Source organism: Oncorhynchus tshawytscha, linkage group LG19, assembly GCF_018296145.1.
Source record: "Oncorhynchus tshawytscha isolate Ot180627B linkage group LG19, Otsh_v2.0, whole genome shotgun sequence".
NCBI lineage: Eukaryota > Metazoa > Chordata > Actinopteri > Salmoniformes > Salmonidae > Oncorhynchus > Oncorhynchus tshawytscha.
Genome location: NC_056447.1, coordinates 1,281,757 through 1,308,134, shown reverse-complemented (window position 1 = coordinate 1,308,134; position 26,378 = coordinate 1,281,757). Strand labels below are relative to the sequence as shown.

General features: G+C 44.3%; 1 protein-coding gene and 1 pseudogene across 5 annotated transcripts in view; one reads left to right on the top strand and one right to left on the bottom strand.

Annotated features, from left to right (window-relative positions):
- Window positions 1–226: 226 nt before the first annotated feature.
- On the top strand, window positions 227–13,123 carry LOC112219178 (annotated as a pseudogene).
- Window positions 13,124–17,555: 4,432 nt separating this feature from the next.
- The window catches only part of LOC112218213 (protein tyrosine phosphatase receptor type Z1), a 70,180-nt gene continuing 61,357 nt past the window's right edge, over window positions 17,556–26,378 (bottom strand). For 3 of the 5 annotated variants that reach the window (XM_024378831.2, XM_024378834.2, XM_024378835.2), the window contains 15 exons: window positions 26,073–26,093; window positions 25,783–25,879; window positions 25,612–25,694; window positions 25,328–25,462; window positions 25,081–25,215; window positions 24,676–24,839; window positions 24,141–24,276; window positions 23,749–23,895; window positions 21,180–21,273; window positions 20,580–20,656; window positions 20,209–20,355; window positions 19,965–20,117; window positions 19,245–19,387; window positions 18,593–18,728; window positions 17,556–18,480 (listed from right to left, as the gene is read on the bottom strand). In XM_024378831.2, the coding sequence (XP_024234599.1) occupies window positions 18,337–18,480; window positions 18,593–18,728; window positions 19,245–19,387; window positions 19,965–20,117; window positions 20,209–20,355; window positions 20,580–20,656; window positions 21,180–21,273; window positions 23,749–23,895; window positions 24,141–24,276; window positions 24,676–24,839; window positions 25,081–25,215; window positions 25,328–25,462; window positions 25,612–25,694; window positions 25,783–25,879; window positions 26,073–26,093 (1,812 nt within the window). In that variant the 3' untranslated portion in view covers window positions 17,556–18,336. The remainder of the gene's footprint in view (window positions 18,481–18,592; window positions 18,729–19,244; window positions 19,388–19,964; window positions 20,118–20,208; window positions 20,356–20,579; window positions 20,657–21,179; window positions 21,274–23,748; window positions 23,896–24,140; window positions 24,277–24,675; window positions 24,840–25,080; window positions 25,216–25,327; window positions 25,463–25,611; window positions 25,695–25,782; window positions 25,880–26,072; window positions 26,094–26,378) is intronic. The other 2 variants (XM_024378833.2, XM_024378836.2) reach the window with 1 other exon arrangement.

Below are 26,378 nucleotides of genomic sequence, written 5' to 3'. Positions count from 1 at the left end.
CCAAAATAGACCCCCCCTGACTCTATAGGGAGGGTCAGGGTGGGCATCTAGCATCGGTGGCGGCTCTGGTGCGGGATGAAGAACCACTCATCCCGCGGATCCAGCCTTGGACCCGGGCTGAACACTGTGCCTGGACTGGACCTTGGTGCAGAGGAAGGCTCCTGCCATGGAGCGGGACTGGACACCGGGTCTAGACTGGACATCGGTATAGAGGAAGGCTCCTGCCATGAAGCGGGACTGGACACCGGACCTGGCCCGGACATCGGTGCAGAGGAAGGCTTCGGCCTTGGAGCTGGAATGGACGCTGTGCCCGGACTGGGTACCGATGCAGAGAAAGCCTCTGGCCTTGGAGCGGGACTGGACGCCGTGCCTGGTCTGGGCACCGGCGCAGAAGAAGGCTCCGGTCTTGGAGCGGGACTGGACACCGTGCCTGGACTGGACATCGGCGCAGAGAAAGGCTCCTGCCCTGGAGTGGGACTGGACACCCTGCCTGGACTGGGCACCGGCGCAAAGGAAGGCTCCGGCCATGGAGCTGGGCTGGACACCGGGCCTGGACTGCAGACCGTCGCTGGAGGCTCTGGACTGCAGACCGTCGCTGGAGGCCTGGTGTGTGGAGCTGGCACAGGACGTACTCGGCTGTGGAGGCGTACTGGAGGTCTGGTGCGTAGAGCCGGCACAAATTGTTTCCGGACAGATGACATACTCCGCACGGCGAGTGCGTGGAGCTGGCACAGGACGTACTGGGCTGTGGAGGCGCAATGGAGACCTGGTGCATATAGCCGGCACAAATAGTACCGGAACGATGACACTTCGCACGGTGAGTGCGGGGAGCTAGCACAGGACGTGCTGGGCTGTGGAGGCGCACTGGAGACCTGGTGCGTAGAGCTGGCACACATGGTATCGGACAGGTGACACATACTTCAGGGCAAGTGCGAGGAGCTGGCACAGGACGTACAGGGCTGGGCAGGTGTACTGGAGACCTGGTGCGTGGAGCCGGCACAGATTTTACCAGAGTTACATAGCTCCACCATCCCTTTTCTGGGGTACATCATCACTGCACGGAGTGTACAAATGGATCCCGGGAAGGTGAGTGGTGGTGGATTGGCTCCAGCCTACTTCCAGGGTGCAGCTGCAATGTTTCCTGGGGTTCGCCAACTTCTATCGCCGCTTTTTCCGGGGTTACAGCACCCTGGTTTCTCCCCTGTCAGCACTCACCTCGCCCAAGGTTCCGTTCACGTAGTCCCATGCTCCTGACCTTGCCTTCCGGGACCTCAAACATTGCTTCACCACAGTTCCCATCTTGGTTCATCCAGACACGTCCCGTCAGTTCGTGGTGGAGGCCGATGCTTCGGATGTCAGAGTGGGGGCTGTCCTGTCCCAGCATTCTGCCCTGGACCTCAAGCTACATCCCTGCTCCTTCTTCTCCCATCGCCTCAATGCCACGGAGACATCCTACCTTCCATGTGTCCAGAGTTAAACCCGTGTCTCACAGCCCTTTGTCTCCAGCCTTTTGCCTGCCCCTGTTCGATTAATAAACTGTTGTTATTTTGACGTTGTCTGCATCTGGGTCTTACCTGAAACGTGATAGTATCTTTGTAGAGACTGGGTATATTGATACACCATCCAAAGTGTAATAAATAACTTCACCATGCTCAAAGGGATATTATATGTCTGCTTTTTTATTTTTCTAATCTACCAATGGGTTCCCTTCTTTGCGAGGCATTGGAAAACCTCCCTGGTCGTTGTGGTTGAATCTGTGTTTGAAATTCACTGCTCGGCTGAGGGACCTTACAGATAATTGTATGTGCAGGGTTTCATTTTTTATTAATTTTAAAACATAATTCCTCTGACATTATGGGGCATTGTGTGTAGGCCAAGGACACAATCTCAATTTAATACATTTTAAATGAAGGAGGGCTAAACAAAATGTGGAACAGGTCAAAGGGTGTGAATACTTTCTGAAGGCATATAATATACAGGGCCTCAGGAAAGTATTCAAACTCCTTGACTTTTTCCACACTTTGTTAGGTTAATTAAAGCCTTGTTCTAAAATTGATTAAATTGTTCTTCATACCTCATCTACACACATTACCCCATAATGACAAAGCAAAAACTGATTTTTTTGAAATTCTTGCTAATTCATAAAAAAATAAAATAAATGAAATATCACATTTACATACGTTTTCAGACCCTTAACTCAGTACTTTGTTAAAGCACCTTTGGTAGGGATAACAGCCTCGTCTTCTTGGGTATGACGCTACATGCTTGGCTCACCTGTACTTGGGGTGTTTCTCCTATTCTTCTCTGCAGATCCTCTTAAGCTCTGTCAGGTTGGATGGGGAGCGTCGCTGCACAGCTATTTTCAGGTCTCTCCAGCAATGTTCGATCGGGTTCAAGTCCGGCCTCTGGCTGGGCCACTCAAGGACATTCAGAGACTTATCCTGAAGCCATTCCTGCGTTAAGTGCTCTGGAGCAGGTTTTCATCTCTCTGTACTTTTCTCCATTTATCTTTCCCTCAATCATGCCTCCCAGTCCCTGTAGCTGAAAAACCTCCCACAGCATGATGCTACCACCACTATGCTTCACTGTAGGGATGGTGCCAGGTTTTCTCCAGGTTTCCTCCAGATGTGACGCTTGGCATCCAGGCAAAAGAGTTCAATCTTGTTTCATCAGACTAGAGAATCTTGTTTCTCATGGTCTGAGCATCATTAGGTGCCTTTTGGCAAACTTCAAGCAGGCTGTCATGTACCTTTTACAGAGTAGTGTCTTCCGTCTGGCCACTCTACCATAAAGGCCTAAATGGTGGAGTGCTGCAGAGATCGTTGTCTTTCTGGAAAATTCTCCCATCTGCACAGAGAAACTCTGGAGCTCTGGCAGAGTGACCATCGGGTTCTTGGTCACCTCCCTGACCAAGGCCCTTCTCCCCCGTTTGTCAGTTCAAAACTTCTTCCATTTCAGAATGGAGGCCAACGCGTTCTTGGCGACCTTCAATGCCGCAGACATTTTTTGGTACCCTTCCCCAGTTTTGTGCCTCGACACAATCCTGTCTTGGAGCTCTTCGGACAATTACTTCAACCTCATGGCTTGAATCTTGCTCTGACATGCACTGTCAACTGTGGAATCTTTATATAGACAGGTGTGTGCCTTTCCAAATCATGTTGAATCAATTGAATTTGCCACAGGTGAACTCCAATGAAGTTGTAGAAAGATCTCAAGAATGATCAATGGAAACAGGATGAACCTGAGCTCAATTTTGAGTTTTATAGCATATTTATGTAAATAAGGTATTTCTGTTTTATTTTTTTATGCATTTGCAAATGTTTCTAAACCTGTTTTCGCTTTGTCATTTTGGGGTATTGTGTATAGATTGCTGATAATTTTTTTGTAAGTGTAATATATTTTAGAATAAGATGGTAACGTAACAAAATCTGGAGAGGTCTGAATACTTTCCAAAGGCACTGTACATGAAAGGATATGTACACTGAACAAAAATAGAAATGCAACATGTAAAGTGCTGGTTTCATGTGCTGAAATTAACAATCCCAGAAATGTTCCATACACACAAATATTAATTCTCTCTGAGGAGTATTTCTGTCTGTAATAAATCCCTTTTGTGGGAAAAAAGCTAATTCTGATTGGCTGGGCCTAGCACCCCAGTGGGTCGGCCTGGCTCCCAATTGGGTGGGCCTATGCCCTACCAGGCCCACCCATGGCTGCGCCCCTGCCTAGTCATGTGAAATCCATAGATTATGGCCTAATTAAATTATTTCAATTGAACTGTAACACAGAAACATCTTTGAAGTTGTTGCTTGTTGCGTTTATTTTTGTTCTGTATATTAACATATGAATGTACAGTTGAAGTCGGAAGTTTACATACACTTAGGTTGGAGTCATTAAAACTCATTTTTCAACCACAAATTTCTTGTTAACAAAGAATCATAAAACACGGGACGAGATGTTAAAAACTGTCCATTGTGCCAATAGATGGAATGCACTCACATAAGATGACGTATAGAGTGGCATGGGAGGTTTATTTCTTAGACTGGGTTAAGATGTCAATTTTGGGACACATCCTCAGTAGTGTTCCTTTCGAATCAGTGGGTGATTCGGCCTTTAATCACTAAACACCCTCATCAAAGGTGGCCTGCTAAAGGGTGATCAAGCCTTAGCTTGTGTCCCATGCCCAATTAAGATGTCCCACGGGACTATGCAAGGCAGGGGCGTCCTCTTCCCTGAGCCAGCCCTACAGCTGACCGCATACCTCATATGCCCTCCTCATGTTGGAGGGATCTGAATTGGGTTCTCAGGTGGGGGTGGGGGGTCATTAAGTTATAGCCCAGCAAGGGTCTTTCCGTTTGATCCAGATCCACTGGCTGCCTCTTTCAGCTGCTTGAGAAACTATAGTTTTGGCAAGTCGGTTAGGACATATACTTTGTGCATGACAAGTCATTTTCACAACAATTGTTTACAGACAGATTATTTCACTTAACTCACTGTATCACAATTCCAGTGGGTCAGAAGTTTACATACACTAAATTGACTGTGCCTTTAAACAACTTGGAAAATTCCAGAAAATTATGTCATGGCTTTAGAAGCTTCTGGAGGTGTACCTGTGGACATATTTCAAGGCCTACCTTCAAACTCAGTGACTCTTTGCTTGACATCATGGGAAAATCAAAAGAAATCAGCCAAGACCTCATAAAAAAAGTTGTAGACCTCCACAAGTCTGGTTCATCCTTGGGAGCTATTTCCAAATGCCTGAAGGTACCACATTCATCTATACAAACAATAGTATGCAAGTATAAACACCATGGGACCACGCAGCCGTCATACCGCTCAGGAAGGAGACTCATTCTGTTTCCTAGAGATGAACGTACTTTGGTGCGAAAAGTGCAAATCAATCCCAGAACAACAGCAAAGGACCTTGTGAAGATGCTGGAGGAAACAGGTACAAAAGTATCTATATCCACAGTAAAACGAGTCCTAAATCAACATAACGTGATTGGCCGCTCTGCAAGGAAGAAGCCACTGCTCCAAAACCGCTATAAAAAGACAGACTACGGTTTGCAACTGCACATGGGGACAAAGATCATAGTTTTTGGAGAAATGTCCTCTGGTCTGATGAAACAAATATAGAACTGTTTGGTCCTAATGACCATTGTTATGTTTGGACGAAAAAGGGAGAAGCTTGCAAGCCGAAGAACACCATCCCAACCGTGAAGCACGGGAGTGGCAGCTTCATGTTGTGGGGGTGCTTTGCTGCAGGAGGGACTGGTTCACTTCACAAAATAGATGGCATCATGAGGTAGGCAAATTATATGGATATATTGAAGCAACATCTCAAGATATCAGTCAGGAAGTTAAAGCTTGGTCACCAACGGGTCTTCCAAATGGACAACGACCCCAAGCATACTTCCAAAGTTGTGGCAAAATGGCTTAAGGACAACAAAGTCAAGGTATTGTAGTGGCCATCACAAAGCCCTGACCTCAATCCTATTGAACATTTGTGGGCAGAACTGAAAAAGCATGTGCGAGCAAGGAGGCCTACAAACCTGACTCAGTTACACCAGCTCTGTCAGGAGGAATGGGCCAAAATTCACCCAACTTATTGTGGGAAGCTTGTGGAAGTCTTCTTGAAAAATGTTTGACCCAAGGTAAACAATTTAAAGGCAATGCTACCAACTACTAATTGCGTGTATGTAAACTTCTGACCCACTGGGAATGTGATGTAAGAAATAAAAGCTGAAATACATCATTCTCTTGTTATTCTGACATTTCACATTCTTAAAATAAAGTGGTGATCCTAACTGGGAATTTGAGCTTTTACCTAAAACAGGGAATTTTTACTAGGATTAAATGTCAGGAATTGTGATAAACTGAGTTTAAATGTATTTGGCTAAGGTGTATGTAAACTTCTGACTTCAGATGTATGTGTTCTGTGAGCAGTGTCACATGGTGAACATTACATTTTCCATCTCGGATTTCAGACATGACCAGAGTCATCACCACCACTTGATTAAGAAAAGCGATGGTGTTTACGACCCCATGGAGTATCACCCGGAAATGTACACATCACACTTCAGAACCAGCGTGAGTCTGCCTTTTTCCTCTGCCAGTTTACCTGTTCCTGCTGCTCCCCCTGCCAGGTCACCTGTTCCTGCTGCTCCCCCTGACAGTTCACCTGTTCCTCTTGCTCCCCCTGACAGTTCAGTCCCCCTGCCAGGTCATCTGTTCCTGCTGCTCCCCCTGCCAGGTTACCTGTTCCTGCTGCTCCCCTGACAGTTCACCTGTTCCTGCTGCTCCACCTGACCGGTTACCTGTTCCCTGCTCCCCCAGTTCACCTGTTCCCCTGACAGTTCACCTGTTCCTGCTGCCCCCTGCCAGGTCATCTGTTCCCTGCTGCTGCTCCCCCCCAGGTCATCTGTTCCTGTTACCTGTTCCTGCTGCTCCCCCTGACAGTTCACCTGTTCCTGCTGCTCCACCTGACCGGTTACCTGTTCCTGCTGCTCCCCCTGCCAGGTTACCTGTTCCTGCTGCTCCCCCTGCCAGGTTACCTGTTCCTGCTGCACAGCTAAGAGTTGTGACCCCATTGGCCCAGCCACCCTTCTCTACTGCTGAAGCCTGAACTTATTGGCTCACCTGCCCCTGATTAAGCCCTCGTGGGGGAAGGGGAGAGTCATGTGGAGCCAGCATGTTACACAGGCAAGAGTGGCTTACAGTCTGTCAGTGGGTGACCACCCTGTACAAGCTGAGAAGTCAAAAATGCTTATGTAGTTGTTGATTTTGGAACTGGGTTTATGGATGTCTTGTCAGTACGTTCTGCAGATATGCCAAAGACTAGTTGTTAGTGGTAGTAGAATTGATTTAAGTGGTACAGGGGTAACAGTAGTGATAATGACAGGGGTAACAGCAGCAGCAAAAGTGATATCAGTGGAAGAAGTAGTGGAAGCAATTGCATCACTAATTCAACAACTTGTCCGTTTTTGACGCATCCTGGTCTTTGTCCTCCGGCCTCAGGTTGCGCTTTATGGTTGCGCCATCACTTGCTTAATCAACGGCATCTAACATCTGTTATTGTTGTTTTAATGTGTTTACTTTTCATAATTTTTTACTTGAGTTTATTTGGTAAATATTTTAACTCTTCTTGAACTGCACTGTTGGTTAAGGACTTGTAACTAAGCATTTCACGGTAAGGTCTACACTTGTATTCAGCGCATGTGACAGATACAGTTTGATTTGATTTGATCTACTGGGACCCCCAGATGCCACGGCTCCTGAGGCGGCGGGGTGCCCAGAGGCTCCTGAGGCATGTCAAGCCCTCCGTCACTTCTACCGAGAGATGGCCAGAGCTTCCCCACAAGTAAGCTCTAATCACCCCCCCCTCCTCCCTTCTGCATCAGACAAAACTTCTGTTAGTTTGTGTATTTGTTTTTGCGTGAGACTCAATTCTTAAGTAATCAGCTGAGCAATTGGATTTGCGCTAAGAACTGGTACTATCGCAGTCAGAAGCCTGCCATAGGTGATTGTGGTCAAAATGTCAAGGCTTATCTTTAATAATGTTAACACTCAAAGAGCGTGGAGTGCAGTCACCGTGACCCGACTGGCTGATAAACACTGTGATATGGACTTTCCTTCTTTTCTTATATTCCCTTATTGCTTCCTGTCTTTCTCTTTCCACTCTCTATCTCAATTCAATTCAAGGGGCTTTATTGGCATGGGAAACATATGTTAACATTGCCAAAGCAAGTGAAATAGATAATATACAAAAGTGAAATAAACAAGAAAAATGAACAGTAAACATTACACTCGTTGTGGTATTATACAGTGTTATAATGATGTTCTCTCTCTCTCTCGGTCTCCCTTTCTCAAAATGTCTCAGGCTCCTTGCGATTTGTGACATATCTGCTAACATTGTGGGCGCTATTGAGTTCATGACTGAGTGCACCACCATCGATAAGCCTTTCTGGATGTATGATGCGGACCAGCACATAGACCACGACAGGTACAAAGACACATATGCAACACATAACTCCTGGAAGTTGTCTGCTTTTCTTTGATGGTGCCTTTTTGTCTTTCCAGCGTGGAGGGCACAGGTATCCTCGTGTTCTATTGATAACCTTCCTGCCCAGCTCCCCATTGAAGCCACTGAATATTTCGGTGACCGCCTCTTTCCCTACATTTGGGAGATGGTAAGACGAGGTGCTGGGGTAAGGTGCAGTTGAGCCATTAGCATGTTTTGGTTTTTGAGGTTTAGTTTGCTTGAGGGAGAGGGTTGTGTGGAATGTAGCAATACAAGCACAAAACAAAAGCTCGGGTTATGTTTGTCTGTTCAAGCTTACCGTACTGTAGATGCCACTGCTTGCCAGTGATGGCCACTTTTCACTTGATTATAACCCAATCATTTTTACCCAGAAATGATTTGATATTGAGATAAAAATGGCTGCATTGGACCTTTTAATGCTAATCATGGGCTAGTTGATACACAATTGACTAGATGTAAGCTACAGGCAGGCACCAAGACACTTGATCTAATTGCTTGAGATGGCATTAGGCAGGATAAGCTACTAGTCAAGTGAATATATTGTCTCTACGTGGGGCTGGTGTGGCTGAGTGTGTTTGTCTGTGTGTTTCCTTTCAGTGCTGAGGAAGCTGGCATCACCATAGTGAATGGGCCTGGACCCTGGCATCACATGCTGGCTATGGAGTGCATCGACCAAGCCAAGGCGGACGGCTGCACTGTGAGTGAAACGTGAGGGAGATTGTGAAAGAATCTAGTATAAGTGATTTGTGCTTTTGAAAGAAAGTGTTTTGGTGAGTGTGGAATCTGTACACATACGGGATTGTGTGCATGTGTGTGTCTGTGTATGTGCTGTGCACATAATGATTGATTGAGCGTATGTCGAAGGGATGAGTGGCATCTTGTCAGTTTCATTGGCAGCCATATTGATTGCGGGCCCAACAGTTTGAAACACCATGCGTCTTTGATTTGTTCATTTTTCCCCCATCTTGACGTGAAGATGAACGGACCGTACTATCACACAGGAAAATGGACAAAAAAAATGGCCAGCATGTTGACAACGTATTTGACTAGTCCACGCACAAAACATTTGATAGATGTGTACGTGCAAATTGTGTTTGTAAATCCATTTACGTGTGTGTGTGTGTTTAGATTGAGTCATACAGCTCATTCTGTGGTGGACTCCCTGCACTAGAGTGCTCAGACAATCCTCTGCACTACAAATTCAGCTGGAGTCCTTTATGGAGTCCTCCTCAATTACCATCAGCCCTGCCATCTTCCTCAAGGACAACAAGGCACAGTAGCCATCTAGGATGAGCAGATCCTCCCCAAATCCTAAACTTAACCATTAGGGCCAGAATTGAGAAACTGATCCAGGATCAGTGTCTAGGAGTAACCTCATCCTCTTCTATGTCCCCCAGGTGGCGAGCATCCTAGCGGAAGGAACTCTGATGGAGTCTACGTCTCCCATGGACTTCATGCCTGGCTTCCACCTGGAGGGTTTCCCCAACCGCAAGAGCAATACGGCCGAGCAATACGGCATCGAGCCGGCCCACACACTCATCAGAGGACCACTCCGCTTCAAGGTACTTCCAACACCAGGGTGGTGAGTATGGCGTTACTGTCAATCTCGATAGTTTTGTGTCGCTTTGGATAAATGTTGTATTTCTGTCCAACAGGGTTTCTCCAAGTCCATGAGTGGCTTTGTGTAGCTGGGTCTGATCAACACTGACCCCTGCTAGAGCTGCTGTCTCCTGGGTAAATATAATGATACTTATAACAGCTTTAAAAGACAAGTTCACTTTTTTGGAACCAAATCTCTATTTTTGTACCTTTTTTTAATTTTTATTTTTAGCAATTTCACTTGGTTTTGAGAAGCTTACCTCACCAGCGATAGACTTCCTCAGGCTCGTTCTGCAGTTGCAGGCACAGATAAAACATTAACAAAGTCTCCAAAAACGCCCAAATACGTCCTTTGAGAAACAGCAATGCTCTCAGTATAGTGATGAAGGTCTTTAGATGTTGTACACAATAAATTGTCCTTCCAAACGTTATCCTCAACGGTATATTCCATTTTGTTGGACTGGAGCGTTACTTCTCCGTGTGCTTTCTCATTCCCATTGTGGTGATTAAAGTCTGTTCATGCTCGCACACGGAGAAGAATTCCAACTAAATGGAATATAACGTTGGGGATTCAGTTAATTTACATAAAGCATTTAGATCTGGTTTAAAAAACAATACTTGTCCTATAATTTACTTAGAACTTAATTTAGAATGTGCTTTTCATAAATGGTTATTAAAGTACCAGGATACACCTAGCAAACGCGGAATCACTTCTACACTAGAGCTACAATGGAGATTTGACTGACAAGACTGAACAAAAACAACAAAAAATCCCTGTGCAACAGAAAGAGCTGCTGAGTATACAGATGGGCTTGTCCCTGTCTATCTCTAACGGTGCATTTGAGGGAGCGGTCTACGACATCATCGGCCAAGACGACTTCAAGATGGAGTGGTGAGAGGCTCAAGTCCTGACCAGATACCGTTCAAAATGTTGTACTCATATCTTTGCTAAATGCAGAGGTTAAAGTTCTCAGTCACTACGAAGGAGATCATCTGTCCCATTATGGCATCTGTGAGTGCATGATCAGCGCCAATGAGACAGATAGATGGTTGCGATCTCTTTACATCTCTATGCCAGTGCTTCCACACCGGTGTGCGCCCCACCTAAATAAATCAATATATATATATTTTCGTCAACAGTTGCATCATATCTTAAACATCCTGGTGACGGGCACTGGGACCTGGGGGAGGCTGCAGCACGCGCTAGTGACTGTTAGACTTTCTTCAGCAAAGATGGCTGACAAAACTACGTGGATGGAAGCAAATGTAAGTGATTATACCGTCATAACGAATCATGCAAAACATGTACAGTTGACAGGAATATGTTAGTTAATGTAGAGACAAACGATTATGCATATTTCTTTATCATAAAGTTCATTTACGAAAATCGCGATTTAGCAAGCTAGCTGACTAGCTAACATTAGCCAGTTAGTGGCTAGCTGTATGGATGTTGTGGCACATACATCAAGCTCTGATGAACTGTCTGGAAAAGCATGAACTGGAGTCGCCTCTTCACTGTTGACGTTGAGACTGGTGTTTTGCGGGTACTATTTAATATAGCCGCCAGTTGAAGACTTGTGAGGCTTCTATTTCACAAACTAGACACTCTAATGTACTTGTCCTCTTGCTCAGTTGTGCACCAGGGCCTCCCACTCCTCTTTCTATTCTGGTTAGCGCCAGTTTGCGCGGTTCTGTGAAGGAAGTAGTACACAGCGTTGTACGAGATCTTCAGTTTCTTGGCAATTTCTCGCATGGAATAGCCTTCACTTCTCAGAACAAGACTAGACTGATGTGTTTCAGAAGAAAGTTCTTTGTTTCTGGCCATTTTGAGCCTGTAATCAAACCCACAAATGCTGATACTCCAGATACTAAACTAGTCTAAAGAAGGCCAGTTTTATAGCTTCTTTAATCAGGACAACAGTTTTCAGCTGTAGTAACATAATTTCAAAAGGGTTTTCTAACGATCAATTGGCCTTTTAAAATTATAAACTTGGATTAGTACTCCCTCTACTTTTTTACTTCCACAAACACCAATATGTATATCTTTCTCTATAATCTTTATATTCCTCCTTCTCTTACTTTCTTTATACAGAAAATAGCAGTAAAGACGGTCCATCCGTGTCCTCTCCTGTGGATAAAGGCGAGTGGGACATGATCATCATGAGGAATGACGTGGGCCTGCACCACTCCACAGGCGAGCTTGAGACCAAGCACATCAGCCTGGTGGTCTACAGAGACCCCAACGGCTACTCTGCCATGGCCAAGACCGTGGGCAACCCTGCTGCCATCGCTGCTCGCATGGTGCTGGATGGTCAGTAGGGTACAATTGAGTCCTCATTGCACTTGTCATGTCTGAGATGTTAAGTATGGTTTCGTGAGGTAATCAGCCATTTTGGTAAAGCCATCAGGGAACCACTAATTTTGCTAAAGACGAATGTACAACCTTAATGTGTCTGTAAAAGTGAAGTGAAAACTGACTTTCAATCTGCAGAAGAAATCCGTATGAAGGGACTGGTGGTGCCAATGACCAAGGACATCTATGGAGTTGCTCAGAAGAGACTGCAGGAGGAGGGCTTACAATTCACTTCAAAAGCACCATCCAAGAGTAGTAACTCATGAATCATCAGCTGTGTCTCAAATAGTGTATATTGATTTCCTTTCCTGGTGTTCTCTCCTTCATCTACACTGATCCAAAAAAGACCCCACACATGAAAACATACAATTATATTCAGTTCAATTATTTCAGAAGAGTGCAGATGAAGAAAAAAAGCTAGTTTAAACAATTGAGAAATATTTGTAGATTCAACGCCAAGACAGATGGGAAATACAGCCAATCATTGGCTGTCTACCAAGGCCCAGAGAAACCATCTCCATAGTCCCAAGTTACTTCCTCTGTTCATCTCCATGCCTTCATCTGTGCTCATCTGAAAAGGCAGGGTGGTGAATGCAATATGGTAGAAATTGTAGGAGGACAGGAGACAAGGAGAGGAAGCCTCAGGCTAGTGAGAGATGCACCCTGACTTTCTGCTTGTTTCAAAGGCATTTCCTCACAGCCTTGCCTTACCTCAACCAATTTATTGTTTCAACATGTGGCAAATAGAACAGTTACATTGCAGGTGAACAGTTTCCAAGCAACTTCTTTAAATAAGGCTGTACAATTCTTGACATGGAGAACCACAAAACTTGCTGAGTGTCGTTTATAACATGTAACAATCCTATAATCTTCGCAGACCTGCTAAGACGATGTGTATCAGAAACTCACCCAAAGGGTCTAGTCTTTCCTTGACCATAGCATATTCCTGTTATTGATCAGCTGCTGCAGTTCCAAAGATTTGTACATATTTTACACATATGCTTCCCGCAGTTGTGCCAAATTGACTGGATGTCCTTTGAGTGGTGGACCATTCTTGATACACACAGGGAACTGTTGAGGCAAAAAAAACCAGCAACGTTGCAGTTCTTGACACAAACCAACCAGTGCGCCTGGCACCTACTACCATCCCACGTTCAAAGACACTGCAATCTTTTGTCTTGCCTATTCTCCCTCTGAATGGCACACAGACACAATCCATGTCTCAAGGCTTAATTTTTGAACCTATAGTATCTCCTCCCCTTTATCTACACTGAAGTGGATTTAATAAGTGACATCAGTAAGGGATCATAGCTTACATCTTGATTCACCTGGTCAGTCTGTCATGGAAAGAGCAGCCGTCCTTAAAGTTTTGTACACTCAGTGTATATTTGTATTTTAAAACTGCTCAGATATTATAATGTGGCATAGAGTACAGTTGAAGTCAGAAGTTTACAAACACCTTTGCCAAAGACATTTAAACTACATTTTTCACAATTCCTGACATTTAGTCCTAGTAAAAATTCCCTGTTTTAGGTCAGTTAGGATCACCACTTTATTTTCAGAATGTGAACTGTCAGAATAATAGTAGAGAGAATGATTTCTTTCAGATTTGATTTCTTTCATCACATTCCCAGTGGGTCAGAAGTTTACATACACTCAATTAGTATTTGGTAGCATTGCATTTAAATTGTTTAACTTGGGTCAAACGTTTCGGGTAGCCTTCCACAAGCTTCCCACAATAAGTTGGGTAAATTTTGGCCCATTCCTCCTGACAGAGCTGGTGTAACTGAGTCAGGTTTGTAGGCCTCCTTGCTCGCTCACCCTGTTTCAGTTCTGCCCACACATTTTCGATAAGATTGAATGCGATGGCCACTCCAATACCTTGACTTTGTTGTCCTTAAGCCATTTTGCCACAACTTTGGAAGTATGCTTTGGGTCGTTGTCCATTTGGAAGACCCATTTGCGACCAAGCTTTAACTTCCTGACTGATATCTTGATGTTGCTTCAATATAGGGGCGGTAGGGTAGCCTAGTGGTTAGAGTGTTGGACTAGTAACCGGAAGGTTGCAAGTTCAAATCCTCGATCTGACAAGGTACAAATCTGTTGACAAGGTACAAATCTGTTGCCCCTGAACATGCAGTTAACTCACTGTTCCTTCATTGAAAATAAGAAGTTGTTCTTAACTGACTTGCCTAGTTAAATAAAGGTAAAAAAATAAATATATATATATCCACATAATTTTCTATTTTGTGAAGTGCAGCAGTCCCTTCTGCAGCAAAGCACCCCCACAACATGATGCTGCCACCCCCGTGCTTCACGGTTGGGATCGTGTTCTTTGGCTTGCAAGCCTCCCCTTTTTTGTCCAAACATAACGATGGTCATTATGGCCAAACAGTTCTATTTTTGTTTCATCAGACCAGAGGACATTTCTCCAAAAAGTAAGATCTTTGTCCCCATGCACAGTTGCAAACCGTAGTCTGGCTTTTTTTATGGTAATTTTGTTGAGTGGTTGGAAAATGAGTTTTAATGATTCCAACCTAAGCGTATGTAAATTTCCGACTTCAACTGTATGTGGTTTTCATTTTTTGTATTTTATAGAAAAATGAAAGGGGAGTGATCCACATGAAGGTCTCGTGTGGCTGTGTGATTAAATTGATTGAATAGTGAGTCATTAATGCTCAAGTACCTACACAATATGAAAGGTCGATTGCATAAAAAATATCTAAAAACTATTTTAATCTTGAATCAGTGGATCATTTTCAGCTCATCTGTGTTATCGTGGAGCAGCTTTTTAACATCCTTGCATTTCAAAATTTTAAAGGACTCGATAGTTATTTTCTTATAAAAAAAAAATGGTAACACTTGACATGGCACTGAGATTTTAGATATTTTTGTTTTAAATACTCTAAATTTAAATTTGTTTTAAATACTCTATATATATTTTTTAATCCAATTTTCATAATGATAATGTTGGAAATATAGCTGAATTGCTTTCCATAACATCATTGTTAGGTCTAGTTCCTAAAGAGATTATTTTTAGTTGACATGAGCTATGGTTCCAGTGAGGCACCAATTATCAATAAGGTATGCATTTTATCTGTGTACCATATCACATGTTACTCATCAACTATTAACATTTCTGCATAAATCAATGATAAATACAGTGTTTGCATCCATTCTGTTTTCAATGGATATAGCGGTGTTGTCTCATTACATCCTCTTTGAAAAAACAATCAGCTTTTCCTTCCACTCAATGTGGGCCCGCCCATGCAAACTAGGCCACCAAGCCATGGATAATTGGGCATGTAATTATTAAAAGTCAAAAATGCAAATTGGGGTATGGATACAGCCCCCGATTAAGACGGTGTCTGGACACTTGACCTAATTTCCCCTGAAAATGCACATTTCTTTTGGAGTCTTAGATGGATTAGAACATGGAAATCTACTGGAATAACCAATTCTCCACATGGATTATTCCATAACTCCATAGAGTCACATCTCCGTCTCCGGGAATCCATAAACCAGTGTCTAAAATGGATCCGTTTCATCAAGCCACCCGTTTGTCTTCTGACCTCACATATTGTTTCTTAACAAGGGCTTATCAGGAGCCTGCCGAAAGATCATTTTATCATAGCAAATGGTTTGATCACCCCCACAAATCCCCCTGATCACATTTGGGTGAAGGGTGTATATAGGAGGTAGGTGGTTCAAGTGGGGACAAGACAATGAGGATGTGTTCTTTGGGCCCAGTCTAGGCAGACTTCTGATAGGCCAATTCCGATCTGAGTTAAGCATGTGAAAATGTTTAGTTCCCTTTTTATGCTCTTTTCTTTCTGTGTATTCTGACCTTGGATTTAAGCTTAATGCTATTCACCTGCTACACCTAATGAAGGTATGGCGGAGGTGTGTCTACAGATACTGAACGCAGCCCAGGTCAGATTATGGTGTGTTTTTACATTCTGGTACGTTCAATTGAAAGGAAACAGTACTGAAGGACCAGTTGAAAAACAGGGATGGGTTGGGCTGTGTGTTGGGGAACGCTGTCAGCATGGCCACTGCCCTTTAAATATGTCACTTGTTGCTTCAAGCCACATCAAGAACGTTTGGGGAAACCTGTCGTTCAGTATAAACCGTTCTATAACATAGCAAAAAAACAGCTCTTAAATCCCAAATAATGCCACCACCTTAACGTGTGAGGAAATCATGAATAAGGTCTCGAGATCCTACCGGCATCTACTTGATTTTTTTCAGATAGAGATAACACCATTCTCACGGCACTGTAATTTATAACCTGATAAGAACTATTGATAAGAGCTAGGTAAATGAGTACTCTGGTTGGATAAGATAATTGAAAACATAAACTACAATAGTTTTACATCTGTTTTACCTTATAATCGCGGGAGACAAATGTGAAGCCAGTCATATGGCAGCAAATTGAAGCATAATTTATAATAGCGCAGACCACACCATAACAGTTTGAACCTGACGCAATTCTTGGCTGTGTAATCACACAGTTCCATGGTTAGTGCAGGCAATAGAGGGTATAGCCTACTATTGTCCACTCTTCTCCCTATTACAATTCTATATACACTAATATTCCAACATTACAATGAGTTTTCTTACTTTTGTGCATAAAGGATCTCCAAACCTCTTTTTTTATGATTCATAAATACATTCCTGAACCTAAATAATCTAAAAGATCATTTTTAAATCGACCAATTGGTGCCGAAACAGGGACGAATATGCATATATTTAGATATCTTTCTTTCATTGATTCCTAATATTCAGAACCTGTTCTCTCAATATACTGAAAACCATATTGAATGAAAACTCCACAAGAAAATGTGTTGGCCAGCAAGTGGGAGGGTTTTGAGCAGTTGAATGAAATGTATTCAGAGTGCGCAAGGTAGCCACACCTGCAGACCGCGTTACACGACTGAATAAGGTAAGCCTGAATACCAAATACTGAGAAGTTCGCAGGAAAGGCGTGCATAGGAAAGGCATAAATTCCTAAATTGGAATCAGGCCCATGGTGAATATTGTCAAAAAATCCATTAACATTAAGAACTATCTGGTTGAAAGCTCAGTTTACATTTTAGTTAGTTGATTTGTATCTGTTCATCTTATGAATAGTAGTGTCAAGGACAGAGCAAATGCATTCACTCATTGCTATACTTGTCCCCTTTATTGTAATGTACTTTCCTTGAGCGATTACAGATTCCCATTATTGTTGAGGACAGCTCATACCTTGGGTTGATTGTTAAGGCTTAGCCCTGCTGCCTCATTTGGAAATTATCATGCATAATAATTATTTCTGAACAATTTGATGGGGTCAGATGAACTCTACTGAGGCACTAATAACATACTGTATATTCACAATGCACCTGACCTGAGGGCATGATGCCGCCCACGCCTCAGGCTGTATAGTGCTAGCATCCAGTTCAATGTGAAGTTACACCAATTATGGAACAGTTGATCTTGAATGTACTGTGCACCCACAGGTCTAGATTGACCTTCACAGTAGTTTAAGAGAAATGGACAGACCACTCCAAAAGCTCCTTCCTTGGTTTTCTTTCACTTGTTTAATCCTGTCTAATCATCCAGCAAAGTTTCATGTACAGCTAAAAGGTGTCAGTACCCCAAGCTTCATATTTAGTCCGTTACAAAATACAGAACATTAGCTATAACATTAAAACATACAAAAAATGCTTTGACTAAGTTATTAGAATGCAGTCATACATTGAAAATTGACTAAAAAAAAACTGTAGTAAAATATAAAAATCTAGAAGTATAAATAGAAATTTGGTCCATTGTCTTGGTTGCTATAATATTATTTACATATTAGATTTATTATTTCATGCCAATGTGCATTTTTGATTTCAAAAGCTCACCGTTGCTACAAACAAAATAGTATTTACATTGTCTAGACGGAAGAATGAGTTGCTCAATGCATTGACTCTACAAAAAATAGGCGAACAAAATGTTGTTTAGCGTAAAAGTTGCGTTTTCCCTTCTTTTTTTATAGCTTACTGCCAATAAATACGAAAGTTGAGGGAAAACAGTTAGTTAAGCAAACATCTCAAGATGACGGTATCGACAAAACATCGTAAAGTTAATCTACAATTGTGTGAACGCCGTTAGAAGTACAGGATGAATGTACAAAGGCACACATTACAGGGTCGTGCGGTATCATATCCAGCGGTCAGGAAACTGCCATTCAACGACGGAGAACTGAAGAGGAGAAAAAAAGGAGGGAAAAAGGCAAAGCTGCTGTCTTTAAAAACGGAACACAGTGAGACAGGCAAGAGTCCATACTGGCAAGTTAGGGGCCCCGTTGCCATGGTTACACCAGGGACTCAAGGCTCTCGGCTGTGCTGACAGGGCCCCCTGGGACCGTTCCGTTGTTGTCAGAGGACTGGAGCGTCCTCTCGTCCTCCTGTGTGCCAACCAGGCTCAGCATGGCTTTGTACAGGAACTGGTACTGCTCCTGAATGAGAAAGAAATAGAGAAACTGTGCTGTTGAAGGGAGAATGTTTTAACACAAAATGGCTAATGTGCATCACTCAGGTACAGTCAGGTGGTGATTCAGATTGACTAACAACATCATTGAAGGTCCCGGGCCTCATGAGGTTGATCATCTTGGCCACCTGGTACACGTCCACAGAGCTCTCCAACTCTAGTTGGCACACCAGAGTAGACAGGGCACAGAAGGTTCCCGCAGTCACACCGCCAACCCTGCAAAATCAGACCAGTGCCATGAAGTGCCGAAAAACTGAAAATCTCTGGTCATAATAGCCAGGGGATAAGCCAGCTTTAGATACTTTGGGCTAATTCCAAGACATGTTACAAACTGGAGCATAGAGCACTAATCCTGTCAGTATTTACTGAACCTTTACAGTATTATCTGTGGTTAAAACCAAGGTTTGAGTGCCATACAAGAGTATTGAGACAGGATTGTCTCAATAGGCCTGGATCAATGCAGTGTTTCAGTTCCAATAAATATTAAGTGTATTGGAAATATGGACATATCTACTTATCCTCTTAGGTCAGAGCGGATCTTCTTTAATCTATTACCAGTGGCCAAAATAAAACATAGAAGGCAAAAGAGGGATTCAGGGGTATTGAGCTTGCCTGGTTCCAGGTGGGTGAGATTTAGACTTTTGGGACTATTCCATTGGTTCCAGGTCTTGAAAAAGGTTTAGAGTGGACATCATTACCTTATTTCACAGATAAATAATCAATAGGTCTTACTCGTCATGGACAACCATGGGGCCCTCCTTGGAGGAGCTCTCCTCCCTCACCAGGCTGAGCAGCTCGAAGGTGCTGCTGATGGGGCTGTCTGGGTTGGGCCAGCGAGGCGCCCGGTAGTGCCTCACCTCTAGAACATAGTCATCCTGGCCCAGAGGGCGACAATAACACAATAAGACAGCGTGAGAGATCGAAAGACTGCGAGAAAGAGAGAGAGTGTGTGTGTGTGTGTGTGTGCCTGTGTGTACGTGTGTTGAAAGTGGTCCAGTGATTGGAGGTACAGATGGTTGAGTGAAAACTGTGTGAAAAATAACAGCTGTGCTCCATTGATGTGTGGGGATAGTGTATTGAATTCCATTTCCAACCTTCATTTGGTTTCACCATGGGCCAAGATCCAGGGAAATATGAGCAGAACAACTCCTAAATGGAATACTCATGTTGCTATATATTCCCTCTGTGTAACAATAAACAGTGGTTAAATGTTTTTGGGGTATAGACACAGTGATAACATTTGCTGAGCACTAGCTACTGGTCCATAACGACTGGCCCATAGCGACTGGTCTTTTCTATGAGGCTGTTCTTTTTGGGCTGATCCCACAGGGTGCGGCTGATCCTCCTCTTCAATGTAGTTAGTCTATTCTAAGTAGCTGATCATGCTATTGTGACTGATCTCTTATCTTATCGAGCTGATCTTCCTGCTCTTACTGATCTCCCTCAGCTCACCTGTGTAGCCTCCAGGACATAGTCCTGCACCACCAGCATCTCCTCGTTGGCCAGACACACATGGTTCTCGCTCCGCAGGGTCACTGTGAACGCCTCACAGCTGATTGTCTGCTCCTTGCGGGGCCAGTACACGTACGGCTCCTCCCCCTCTGCCTGAAAACACAGAAAGATGTGATAAGGACTTCCTATTTGAGGCACAAAATGGCTGCCAGTTTTGTGTCCAGGAGGACAGATAGATACCCACCAGGCTTGGTGTTCCCAGTGTTGCTGGTGTTCCCGGCAGTGTGACGATGACCTGAGCGTTGTGATCCCAGATCATCCTCCAGAAGTCTGTCACCGTGCCGGCCAGTGGGTTCTGGGTCACGATGAACTCAGTGCTTTGCCGGTACCCCTGAGGAACACAACCGGTGGTATAAACATTCAGACAATTTAGACCAGTAACCAAAAGTGGAATTTACTGAAAATGATGGCTGGAATGTAGTGAATGGTATCAAACACATAAAAACCATACATTTGATACCATTCCATTCACTCCATTCCAGACATTATTATGAGTAGTTCTCCCGTTAGCAGCCTCCACTGCTGCATCTGACTCTAATGTAGAATGGTTCTTACCGTAATGTATGAGGCGTTGATGTAATCTGATGTAGTTTCTCCCACCACCGTGGACAGACACACCCGTGACCTTTCAACTGGAGACAAAGCCACACGATGTTAAACTTCCTCATTAGGTATAGAGAAGGTCATTTTGTATAATATTAATATTACAATGATTAGCTTTATTAAAGCAGTATTACTTGACCATAACCACTGCTTATCTACCTAAAGTGATTTTGTCATTTGCTTACACCAAACAAGAGTAAAAGAGTTCCCAAGGTTTATGCTTTCAAATAGCGTTTTTTTAAACAATTTTTTTATAACAGTTTTTGTTGAGGGGTTCAAGTGTGGGGGAATTTTGTTAAATGTTCAAATGAAAGTGACAATGTTGAGGCCAGGTGCGGTCTCATTGTCTACACACTGTTAAAGGGACTTGACATGTTAATGTCTCTGCGTCCAGTATGAAGGAAGTTTGAGGTAGTTTCCCGCTCACGCTAGCTAGCATTGGCTCGTGAAACTACATCTAACTTCCTTCATAATGGATGCAGAAACATAAAAATGGTGTCCACACGTTCATCTGCCTCTGGAGAAGTATGAACAAACCTGTCTGGAACTCACCGGGTATTAAAGAGGAGTTTCTGTTCTTCTCTCTGTTGCACTCTTTCAGGGCTGCCGAGTAGTCACACTGTTTGTCATTGGACTGGGATACCAGCTGTAATCACATTGACTACGGTTACATGCACACAATATGATTATTGTGAATAGTCAGATTAATATAATTTAATCGTTTACATGTTTTCCAAGAAGAACGAATTCCCAAATAATCCTGCTTACATAAACACATCTGAAATCAGACTACCCGATGGGACTGTGATAAATGCAGAAAATCGCCAATCTAAGTATAAGTTCTACCACAGCAACCATGTTATTTTTGGGAAGCCTATTCGATCCTGAGTTCGGATAGCTAAAGTTTGTACGTGAAAATAATTTCTAAAGATACACACTTTCAGTTTTTTTCCGAACTCACTTCACTCGTGCAAAAGATGGAAGCTTCACTCATGCTACTCTTGCTGCTCGTGCTGCTCGTGCTACTCATGCTGCTCGTGCTGCTCGTGCTACTCGTGCTGCTCGTGCTACTCATGCTGCTCGTGCTGCTCGTGCTGCTCGTGCTGCTCGTAATGCTCGTGCTGCTCGTGCTGCTCATGCTGCGTGCTGCTCGTGCTGCTCGTACTACTCGCTGCTGCTGCTCGTGCTACTCGTGCTGCTCGTGCTGCCTACTACTCGTACTACTCGTGCTACTACTCGTAATGCTCGTGCTGCTCGTGCTGCTCGTACTACTCGTGCTGCTCGTGCTGCTCGTGCTACTCGTGCTGCTCGTGCTGCTCGTGCTGCTCGTGCTACTCGTGCTGCTCGTGCTACTCGTGCTGCTCGTACTACTCGTGATACTCGTGAAACTCGTACTACTCGTGCTACTCGTGCTACTCGTGCTGCTCGTACTGCTCGTGCTACTCGTGCTGCTCGTGCTACTCGTGAAACTCGTACTACTCGTGAAACTCGTGAAACTCGTGAAACTCGTGCTACTCGTGCTGCTCGTGCTGCTCGTGAAACTCGTACTACTCGTGCTGCTCGTGCTGCTCGTGCAACTCGTACTACTCGTACTACTTGTGCTGCTCGTGCTACTCGTGCTGCTCGTGCTGCTCGTGAAACTCGTACTACTCGTACTACTCGTGCTACTCGTGCTGCTCGTGAAACTCGTACTACTCGTACTACTTGTGCTGCTCGTACTACTCGTGCTGCTCGTGCTGCTCGTGCTACTCGTGCTGCTCGTGCTACTCGTGCTACTCGTGCTGCTCGTGCTCGTGCTGCTCGTGCTACTCGTGCTGCTCGTACTACTCGTGCTGCTCGTGCTGCTCGTGAAACTCGTACTACTCGTGCTGCTCGTACTACTCGTGAAACTTGTGCTACTCGTGCTGCTCATGCTGCTCGTGCTGCTCGTGAAACTCGTACTACTCGTGCTACTCGTGCTGCTCGTGAAACTCGTACTACTCGTACTACTTGTGCTGCTCGTACTACTCGTGCTGCGTGCTCGTGAAACTCACTCGTGTACTGCTTCTGTGCTGCTCGTACTACTCGTGAAACTGCTCGTGCTACTCGTGCTGCTGCTACTCTTGCTGCGCGCTGCTCGTGCTGCTCGTGAAACTCGTACTCGTACTACTTGTGCTACTACTCGCTGCTCGTGAAACTCGTACTACTTGTGCTGCTCGTCGTGCTACTGCTCATGCTGCGTGCTGCTCTTGTGAAACTCTACTCGTACTACTCTTGCTGCTCATGCTACTCGTGCTGCTCGTGCTGCTCGTGCTCGTGCTGCTCGTGCTGCTCGTACTACTCGTGCTCTTGCTGCTCGTGCTCGTGCTCTTGCTGCTCGTGCGTGCTACTCGTGCTGCTCGTGCTACTCGTGTGCGTGCTCGTGCTGCTGCTCGTGCTGCTCGTACTCGTGAAACTCGTGAAACTCGTGAAACTCGTACTACTCGTGCTACTCGTGCTGCTCGTGCTGCTCGTGCTACTCGTGCTCGTGCTGCTCGTGCGTGCTACTCGTGCTGCTCGTGCTGCTCGTGAAACTCGTACTACTCGTGAAACTCGTGAAACTCGTACTACTCGTGCTGCTCGTGCTGCTCGTGCTGCTCGTGCTGCTCGCACTGCTCATGCTATAGCACACGTGCAGATCAAACACCCGCTGGAAGTCCGATTAAGCTGCTAACGCATCCTAACCATTTGAGAGATTGCTCAGAAAACCAGGTGTTTTAATAGGCGTATATGTACTTCGATTATGGCCGATTAGGATGAGCAGAGTAAGGCGTTTAATGCCATATTCGGCTTACTGACATAATCTGTTAATATTGAATTACTCGTGTGCCTGTAAATGTACTCAGTGGCACCAGATTAACTGTTAGTGTTTAAACATGATGTGCCAGCGGTTGCAACTGCTCTTTTCAAAGGACAAAGAAAGACAATTGATGTGAAAAAACTAAAATTGTCTTTAAACCTCAGACAAATTCTCCTTTAAATGCATGTTTTACTTTCTGCCCTTCATGTCTTTACTGGAGTTCTCATGGAAAGTTTACCAGCTGTACATTTTGCTGTAATGCAAATACTTCCTCCATGACTTGTTGTAAGAATGTGTCTTTACCTTAAACTGTTTCTCCAACTGAGTCCTGCCGGAGGACCCTGGGGTCAGGAGGTCATTGACGTAGCTGTGGATGAGGCTGGAGGAAACCTCCGTCTCCTTGCCCAAGATGGCCTCCACCAGGGCGTCGTGGATGAACACATACTGCTCCTGAATGCACAAGGAAAGTAGGGGTCGAAAGCCTTAGTTGGGTGTTGACATTCGTACAGTTTTGGAAAGGTAACAGGACAACTGATCATAGCAGATTCACTGTTTTCTTGTTGGTATCAGACCTGGTATCAAAAAGTATTCTTTCAAATACTTTAGAAGCCTTTATTTGAGCTTTTCTGGCACAATGGCACCAATGGAAAAGTCCCAAAAGTGCAACCCCCCCCCCCCTCTGGCTGAGCTCTCACCTCTGTCTGTACCAGGTGGTTCCTCTGTGTGCGGATGTGTTTGAGGAAACCCATGATGTTGACCGTGCCCTCTTCTTTGATCTGCTTCAGCATGCTATCCAACACTATGTAGGTGCCAGTCCTGCCTACGCCCGCACTGGAAACACACCGAGGTACACAATTTAGTTTACATTTAAGAGACACATTTAAATAGAGAATTATGAAGAACTTGGATAGAGGAAAAGGTTCTTATATAGATTGTGAATCCTGGTATTTTGAGTTCACTCTAGTTCTCTATGAAATAATGTTCCATGTTGACCTTCTCAGCTGGACTAGATGAAAGCAGCCACAGAATGCATGTTAAGAGATTGCATTTAATGGAGGACCAAGTCCATTCTATTCTATTTCTATGCCAGTCCGAATGTAAATGTACTTCCTAAATTGAATCATTCACATATAGAAGATGAGCTATTTTTAATTCATTGAATTTCGGTGGGGAAAAATGATATTGACCTCAAAGCTATTCTATACATTCTGCAAATCTATGGCTTCCCACCTGCAGTGCACTACGACAGGCCCCATGTCATCTGTCCTGGCTTTGGAGGACTTCTGGACGAAGGTGAGCACGGGGAGTGTGTACTCAGGCACGCCCATGTCTGGCCACTGGGTGTAGTGGTACTGTGTCACGGTCCGCTCGTTAATCCGCCCCTTCAGTGAACCCTGGGGTTGGCGGGAGGAAACAGGAAGTGGTGAACAGGATGGGACTTTGGCTGTCACTTTGACACTTGGGATTCGTGAGCTCCATACGAAATGTTCAGAAACTAAAGTTGTAATGATGTAGTGCTTCAACTGACTTGTAGGGTAGATGCAACAAAAGTAGATAATATATGTGAGGAAGTAGAGGTGAAACTATTAATGGTGAATGAGAGGTAAATGTGATGTAAATAGTGCGACCTCTAACCTTTTGGACCTTGGTGTTCCTGAGGGTGAAAGTTCTCTCGGTGTAGTGGGCCAGAACCTTGCTGCTCTTCACCGTCACCAGGAAACCACCGTACTCATCCTGGCTCTCCAGGGGCCAGTACTGGTCACACTTCCTCTGAGAGACACAGCGAAACACTTTTGTGTACTTTCATGAATAAGCATGAATAAACTATTTATAAACTATTACTAAATATGTATAAGCCATATAGGTGGCCCCGGTCTCTCACCCGTCCCTTCTCCACCAGGTTGGTAATCATGATGATGACGCCCACGTTCTGCTCCCACACCATCCTCCAGAAGTCCTCGGTGCTGGACTTGAGAGGGCCCTGGGCTGCGATGTAGGCCCTGGACTTGTTGAAACCCTGTGGAGGGAAGGGCGGCAGGGGAAGGTAAAGAGAAAGAGAGTGAACAACAGATTAGCTACTGACACGTCAACAAGACATTTGCCCTCATAACACTGCTAACAACTGACGTTATTGTGCAGATAGAAATACAACAAAAAACGTATTACGTCAACGTAGTTTGCGTTAATGTAATCTCCACTCTTCCCGTCTTTGTCAGCCTGGGTTGAGAGTCTTACTCGGCTGTGGTCATCTAGGAGTGGAGGAGGAAAGAGATAAGCTGGGTGCGTTCAACAATGTATGTGTGTGTACATGCGTTTGAAGCTGCATGTTTGACTTACAGGCCAGGATATTGATGTATCGGTTCTTGTTCTTGTTGTCTGGATGGTTGGAGCCGTCTGCGGTGATACCCAGGTCCACTGTGCACACCTGCACCTCCTAAAAAAAACACATGACCTTCAGCACTCCGCCCCTAACATACCACCATCCTCCATTACTACGCAGCCAAACAAAAATGTGTCATCATGCCTGACAAAAACGTCAACATGGGCAGCTGGAAATGTGACAAACATCTACACACGATTACTACAGAAATAATGGAATCAAAAGAGAAAAGGGAGACCCAGCTTACCTCGTAACACTCTTTCAATATCTAATGGAGGGGGGGGGGTGAGAATGCAAAAAGCACAGCAATGTAATGTCTTGACACAAGGTGAGCAAAAAATAAATAACAAGAAAACTGTTAGTGGGCAAATCTCAACTTAAAGACACTGTTCATGCGATACACAGGGCTTAAAAAGTGGCTTTCAGATTCACTCGATGTACCATGTGAATATCCTTATATTAGCTTTGACTTACAAACCTATTTTTGTGTTATTGACAACATTTACACATGTATGCATTTACACTGATAAAATGCCAAGCTGGATGTAACATG